This window comes from Chelon labrosus (genome assembly GCF_963514085.1).
Source record: "Chelon labrosus genome assembly, chromosome: 19".
NCBI lineage: Eukaryota > Metazoa > Chordata > Actinopteri > Mugiliformes > Mugilidae > Chelon > Chelon labrosus.
In genome coordinates, this window is record NC_140352.1 from 15,505,984 (window position 1) to 15,513,999 (window position 8,016).

Genomic DNA, 8,016 nt, shown 5'->3' on the forward strand with positions numbered 1-8,016 from the left:
CACGCAGGCCAGCTGACAGTCTTGCCTGGGCCCGGGACGAGATAATCTTAGATTTTAAAGATTTAAATATTTGTTAAGGCCTCTATTTTCTCCTCTTCTTCTCTTTTCTTTCCTTTTCTGAGCACCGGACTTATGCTGACCGGACATTTTGAGCGTACTGAACTTCAAATCAAACGGCAACATCAAATTTTGATCAGTGGCCAAACCATTTTTGTGTTGGGGGGGGGGGGGGGGGGGGGTTCTTGACCACTATTTCAAGGACAGTTAGGAAGAAAACAAATAAGAAGTGTGAACTTCCCACACCAGGAGTAATTTATATAGTTCTATTTTTATAGTGATAGCGATTATCTGTTTAAAAAATGTAAATTAATGAAAAGATAATATTCTATTAAAGAAGAGAAAATAAATCTTTGTGTGTGTTGTAAAGTGGTTAGAAAAAATGAAATCGGAATCGGCTAAAATCGGTATCGGCAGGTCAAACTCAATGAAAAATCGGAAATCGGAATCGGCCGGGAAAATTGTAATCGGTCCATCTCTAATTATTATATTAACAACCTAAAATGACAGAAACCATCCTTGAAAAAAAAAATGATTTGACATGCATTTTTGTGTTTTAGTTCAGCCCAAGTCCCATCCACTAACATGGAGGGGGTGGAGCTTATGACCTATACTGCAGCCAGACACCAGGGGGAGCTCTACTTACTTTGGCTTCACTTTTGAGGAGCAGTTCCAGTTCATCTTTATACAGTCTATGGTTTGGAGTGGGGCCTCCCGAAGCCAAGGATTGCCATTGGGTGTGACACTGTCACTGTCTTTGGGAAAATGACTTGGACCTAAGAGAGCGACAGTGATCAGTGTGTTGTTGGTCTTCTTTGATTAGCACTAGCTCCCATCCCAGGGTTGGTACTAAGGGTTTTTGAGTGCCCTCTGGGCACTAAATCTTGATTTGATTTGATTTGATTTGAATTGAAGTACATGTTGTCAGAAATGCATTCACATTTGTGATGCAGGAGTTTTACTTGTAATGGAGTATTTGTCTTAAACTGTGGTATTAATTATATGAACTAAATGCTTCTCCGTTCACTTTAAGGTGTGTGCATTTTGTGGATGGTGGCGGGGAATTTTCTCTTCCTAGTAGTAGAAGCTTCCAGGATTGTTGCTGTTAGTCTTCTCTCAGTGGGAATTCCTGGGTACGTCGACCTTTGACATGTAGACTAATTGGGCACATTTCCACCGTGCCTCCACGTGCTGAGTTTCTGACCTTGCACGGATCTTGTAACACAGATAAGTTAAAAACAGCTCCTTCACCACTCTGGGATAAACAAAGGAATATCTTATCTCGTACCAGTCATTCTGACAATTAAAAGGACATTGTCTGAGAGTTTATCTTCATGTGACAGCCAACGGGGGAGCTCAAGTATTTAAAGAATTGGTATCGTGTTTCCAGAAAGAGTTGGCTAATCCTGTTTTTTCCAGGAATACTTTGCAAAATATCCTGTCTTCAATTTGCGGTCACTGTTTCAACAGAGCTGCTGGGGGCTGAAAATAAAAAAAAAGGGGAGCTCAACAATGCTGGATATCATCAGCTCGAGACGCTCAGTTTATTAAAGCAGTACTTCTGTCCCTGACATCTATTTGTATTGTTACCCACGGTACAGCAGTGTTCGTGTAGGTGACACATAAAATTTAACTATAAAAAGAAAGGTAGATATAAGGCAGTTGAAATATCTGACTGCACTGTTTGCAGTTTTTGGCAGCCATGACACATTGTTAGTCCATAAGACCTTCATTAACATCACTAAGAGAAACAAGGAGTCTAAAAATAGTCGATCAGTCGTGAGTCACTCTTCGGTTCTTGTGCGCAGACGGGCAGAGATGCAATCACAAAGATACAGATTTATAGAATTAAATGCAAACACAATATCCAGGCCCCACAGCCAGACACTATTACTACCACACAAAGACAAATTTCTCTAATATGTTGTGATACTAGCACTCACAAAAAAACGTGCAAAGATTATAGAAGATCAATTTACAGAGCTTCTGCTTCAGTCAGACGTTAAATCAGTCTGATATACTGTATAGCCATCCTCAAAGGGTTTTACAGAGTTCTTTGATATCAGTAAAAAATCAAGTTCAAGACTCAAGACACATTGCACACAATGTCTCCATTGCATTTTTGTCTTCTTGAGGGCCTTTTTCCGCCTCTTCAGTGGGTTTCCGTCCTTGCAGGCTTACTGAACATCTGTGCAAAAAACGGCGGCCAAAGAAAGAAGGCTTGTGCTTTGATTCTGAGGAACTGACATCAAATACTGATGTTTACTTCAGATGTGTTGGATCCCCACAATTTTATGCTAATGCAGCTTCAAAACACCTGCATTGGAAATATCCCATTAAGCTGCATATCTTGAGACAATTTGCATGATAATGCCAGGAATACACCTCCAAACAGTTTAGCCTTACTACTTCTTCTGGAATTAATGGGTAAAAGAAGTGCATTGTTTAAAAATGATTGTTGAAATCAACAACCATTAGAGACCATAGCAGGTCATTTGTCATCCTGGACACAACTGGCCCATCCTTAGATGTATCTAGATTACGTTATGGAAGCTTTGTCTGTCTTGTTAATGAAACGCAGATGCTGAGAGACCAACATTCTCTTAAATATTTTATATTTCTGTGCTGCAATTACAGAGATTCAGAGTTATATTACACAGGAGAGGCTCAGGGTTCATAGTTGGAGTTGCTGGGAAACAAAAAGAAACTGAAAATAGCTCGCAAACAATAAACAAGCAATTAAGACGTGTGGAATTTCCAGATTTCCAAGTATGCTGAAACTATTCATGCATACGCAACATCCTTTACTGAAAATGCCTTCTTATGAAACTATTTTGTCAAAGCTACAGGAACACTGCGTGATTCACGTTTTGCTGGAATTGTACTGCGGCATGCAGCTACACATGGTGCCTGTGTTTCATTTGGGCATTTTTGAGCAACATCAGCAGCATGGCCCTGGTCTGTCCGTCCACTGTGCCACAGCTTTGGTAAAGACTGAAACATTTCTACATGTGCCAGATGGATTGCCATAAACTTTTGTACAGAGGATGAATACCTCTGACTCTAGTGACCTCCTGAGTTTTTCTATAGCATCATCATGATTTTTTATTTTTTTTCTACATTCTACCAAAAGATTGACTCAAAGTTATGCAGAGATATTTGGAGATGTTACCAAGAGTATGAATTGTGCTGAACTCTTAAAACTTTAATTATTGACATATTCACTATGGGCACAGATAGTCCAGGTCCCCAGAAGATAAATCCTAATTGTTAGGGTGATACCCAGATGTTTTTTCAAACACTGTAAGTTGTTTCATGAATTTGGTTCTAAGTTAAATTCTTGACATACTATTAGGGTTTATCCTCAAGGGACAGTCCATGTCCCTTGAGGATAAACCCTAATCGTTAGGGTGACACCCGGATGTTTCCTCAAACGCCATCAGTTGTTTCCAGTTATGGTTCAAAGTTAAACTCTTCACATAAAATTGGATGGACTACTGTGAAGTTTGACACAGATAGTCCAGGTCCCCAGAAGGTAAACCCTAATTGTTAGGGCGATCCCCAGACGTTACCTCCTCCACACCGTCAGTTGTTTACAAATTTGGTTCTCAAAGTTAGACTCTTAATATGGTGTTGTGTAACCAATTGTTAAATTTGGTATAGATACTCCATGTCCCTAGAGGATATACCCTAATCGATTTTGTGATTCCCCGATGTTTCCTCTAGCACCATTAGTTTTTAAGTTAAACGACTCAATAAATCAGGGTCCCAAGAGGACAAACCCTAATCATTTGGTTAAAATGGATGACTTTTAATAAACTGAGGCATCACAAACACCGCAACCATCATCAGGTCAACTTTTTATTTGTCCAGGGCTTTGGCTTATGATGAAATCTCAGCAAAACATGGGCACGCTTATATTTAAACCTAAAGTGGTGGACCTGTTTATATTCTTTACAGCCAAACATAAGCACGAGCACATTTGCGTGAGCACTTTAGCGTAATGATGTGAATATTTATTTCAAGTTTTGATCCTTTTTGTCGAACACCAGACAAGAGCAGGAGCCATCAACAGCCATCAGCATTAGCACTAGAGCGTCCAGTGTGATAAACACTATCCTGAACCACTGCAGAGAACTCAGTCCTGTCAGACTCTTAAGGCCAAGTTATTTTCGCCAACCTGGAAGGCAAAAGCGTTTATAGTTGTTCCGCTGTACACTCAAAGGGGCAGTGAAACGCTGCTGTCAAAGAGAGACAGGATAATTGTTTCAATATGGGGACAACAGCACATATTTTCACGCAGCCTCACTGGAAATGTGTGAGAGTATTAAACTGTTTTGTATACAGGAAAAGCATCAATTTTAGTTTCAGGCCATTGATCGGAAAAATAAACTGCTTCTGCTGAAGTTTCAACAAAACAAGTGAGCTCTAAAAATAACTACAGACTTAGAAAACTACAGACCACAGACAGTGGACTACATACTAGAAATAACTTCGTCTGACAGTGGGGGTAAAAATCAGTTCTTGACACGATCAAGTACGAGAAGAAATGAAAGTCCTTGGAGCAAAATAAAACCAGAGAATGAAGGATTTCTTACGAGCTGCATTTCTGATAAATAGTGAAGTAGCCCCTTCGCCTTGAGGTTTCCAAAGTGACAGCTGACACTCGTTTGATGCCACATGGCTCATCCTTGTATTGCAGACATCTCTGTGGCACGTGGACGTGGATCGCAGCACGTCTGCCCAACACCGCGGTGAAATACTGCCCGTGAAATATGAAGCTGAAGCGTCTCCAAATTTAGCACCATGAAACAAAGTGTTTCAAGCGATGTTTTTATGAGGAGGTGGAGGGGGGAGGGAGGGGGGTTGGAGTTGAGTTGGAGAGTTTTGCCATGAGGTGCTAGTCCCTGGGGGGGGGGAGTTAAGCAACAACCTAATCAGGAGTTACGACTACAAAGGCATTCTTCTCCAGTTAATTGAAACCAGCTAAATGCCAGAGAGATGGCATGTCTCAAGAAATCCCAAAGGAAATTTGCAGCATGTGATGGATAAGCTGCTAGATTAAGTGTCTTTGAAACGATATAAAGACACAGAATAAAGCTCAAAGTGATGGAGTGAACATTTGGCTAGTTTTAAAAGAGATCCGCATGCGGTTGGTGGATGAACATGCTGGATGATTTTCCGGGGGACGTTCTTGGGGTATTCCAGCTATGCGTGTCGGAGCGGCAGCAGGACAGGGGTCATCGCTCATCAGCTTCTCTTGTCTCTCTCTCTCTCTCTCCTCTTCACCAGCCCCCAGCTCTGTTTCCCTTCTTCTTCATCCGTGTCATCTTTTAACTCTGTTTTTGTGTAGCAAGAAAAACAAGGCGCAGGGGTTGCAGATTGCAGGACGAAAGAAGTCTGAGAAAAAAAAAAAAGAAAAGAAAAGCATCCAAAGTCGAATGCAATAAAAGAAAAGCCCCGACAAAACAGACAGGGGACGTCTCTTTCCTGCCGGCAGAGTCTGGGCTGTGAAGGTGGGTGGCCCGAGCGATGAGATAGTGTTATTATCTGTGTGACTTTAGGTTTGGTTTAGTTGTATGACCCCCCACTGAACTGTGAAGGAGCACTGAAAGCAGAAATGAAGGGGAGCCCAAGGGTAGTGAAAATTGATGGCGGGAGAGGGGGGGTAGCGTGGTAAACAGAAGCGGAGGAGAGAGAAGAAAGCCCGGAGAGAAAAAGTTATGAAAACAAAAGTATTGTAGCAGAAGGGGCCAGGATTTACCTTGGAAACACCACCACAGCTTAGGAACTGGGGGGGGGGCGGCAGTCGGAAAGGGGCGTGAACCAAGCTGGAGTTTATCACCGTCTCCAGAGACTCTGGAATAGTGTGTGAAGAGTGTGCATTGTCCCCCCCCCCCCCCACCACCACCACCACACACACACACAGCAGCAGACACACTAGTCGCTCCTCACCGCACTGTGGTAGGAAGAGATATAAAAGGGCTCCCAGGGAGAAAGAGCGGTCAGGCAAGCGTCCGAGTGGCTTCTCATTTCCACGCAGCTGTGCATCACTGAATGTGTTTCACGCCGGTGTGAGAGAGAAAGCACGCATAGGTATCGGAGGGAAGCGTGCTGTCTCCACCACAAAGAAATAAACTTTTTTTTTTTTTTTTTCCCAGAAGATAAAAGGAAGCAAAGATTGACTGGATGGGGATAGCTGACGAGTTTCCGAAGTCTTCCTCTTCTTGAACCTGAAAATTCTGTTTGATTTTTCAACGTTTTCGGTTGAGTTGTTTACTCATCCCCCTCTGAGTACTTTTACTTCCACGACTGGGAGTCAAGAGGTGGCTGCTGACTGCAGAGGAATTCAAACAGAGGCAGCGATTTTCTCCCTCAGAGCTGCCACTGCCCGGAGTGTCATTTAATAATTTTTATCCTCCTTTTGTTTTTGATTAATCACTGAAGTTGCCGTAGAATGGACGCCTCTTTTTTATTCGATACAGACTATAATCAGACCTATGTGGACGATCATGTTTACTTTGGGGAAAGTCTCGGCGGCTTTGGGATCACCATGGCCGTTCTGTACCTGGTGGTTTGCGTCCTGGGGCTGGCTGGGAACACCCTCGTCGTCGTTGCCATTTTGAAATTGGACAAAATGTCATCCTCCACGACGGTGTACATCTTCAACCTGGCGCTGGCAGATGGACTCTTCATGGTCGGTCTCCCCTTCATTGCGAGCCAAAACTTCCAGAACCAGTGGATGTTCGGCGACGTGGCGTGCAAGGCGGTCATGGTGCTCGACGGCATCAACCAGTTCACCAGCGTCTTCTGTCTGACCGCGATGAGCATCGATCGCTACATGGCGCTGGTCAAGCCGCTCAGGTTCGCCCGCTGGAGGACGCCGCGCTGCGCCAAGATCATCTCCGCGTTCCTCTGGCTGGTCTCCCTCCTCACCATACTCCCCATGGCGCTCCACTTCTCAGCCGAACGAGGCCAGTGCATACCGGACCTCGTTTCGGACGCCTGGTGGCTTGGCATCCTTTCCTACACCTTCGTCATGGGCTTCGCCTTGCCGCTCACGGTCATGACGGCCTCGTACGCCGCGCTGCTGCTCACCCTGCGCTCCCAGAGACTCAAAGCCTCGGAGCACAACCACGAGAGCCACCGGCTGGAGCGGCAGGTCACCAAAATGGTGGTAGGCGTGGTGCTGGTGTTCGGCATGTGCTGGCTGCCGTTTTACGCTTTCAACTTCTACTCCCTGTTTCAAAATGGTCTGGTCTTGACCTTCGCCAGGGCTTTTGAGTTTGTGGTCCTGCTGTCGTACTCGTGGAGCTGCGCTAACCCTATTCTCTACGCCTGCCTCTCCGACACCTTCAGGAAGCACTTCCGCACCCTGCTCTGCCCTGTCGCCAAGTCACCTGCCAGCACGCAGTGCAGCACTGAACGGTATGACCTAATTGACACAGGCGTGCGGGACGTCAACATTTTGGTGTAAAGATAAGGACTTCCCATTTTTCTCCATTTCTTGCCATGATGCATCGAATGAACTACTTTATTGACTCAGCTGATGCATTATAGATATGTGATATAGTCTTTTTTTTACTTGGATTGTATAAAACGTACATTATTTCCCTCCAAAAATAAAGCTGTACATATATACTTTGAGTTTGTTGAGCCTTAGGTGACTTGCTGCCTAACTCTTTCTCTTTCTGTATATTGATTTGTTTTTTAAGAAGTGAATTTTTGTGTTCCTTTCCCGACTGCAGCAGTTTGACCAAGTGTCTTCAGAGAGTGGGCTTTTCAACACACTCCTGTTGATCACACACTTCAGTGTTTGACGGTGAATGTTCCTGCCCGGCTTAGGACTTTATTTTGTGCTCTCTAGACTCTTCTTTGAAAAAAGTTTCTTTCACAGAACCAGAAAGGCCACACGGGGCGAAAAAATGCTAATATTTGAAACCCATGTCTTGATGCTGC

The 8,016-nt window shown here is 43.9% G+C and overlaps 1 protein-coding gene across 1 annotated transcript; it reads left to right on the forward strand.

Moving 5' to 3' along the window:
* Positions 1–6,514: 6,514 nt before the first annotated feature.
* Positions 6,515–7,534, forward strand: LOC311504007 (somatostatin receptor type 2; the record flags this gene model as incomplete). Its single annotated transcript, XM_084566948.1, has 1 exon — positions 6,515–7,534. One exon carries the CDS (start codon positions 6,515–6,517, stop codon positions 7,532–7,534), a length of 1,020 nt encoding a protein of 339 aa, XP_084423074.1.
* Between the last annotated feature and the right edge of the window lie 482 nt (positions 7,535–8,016).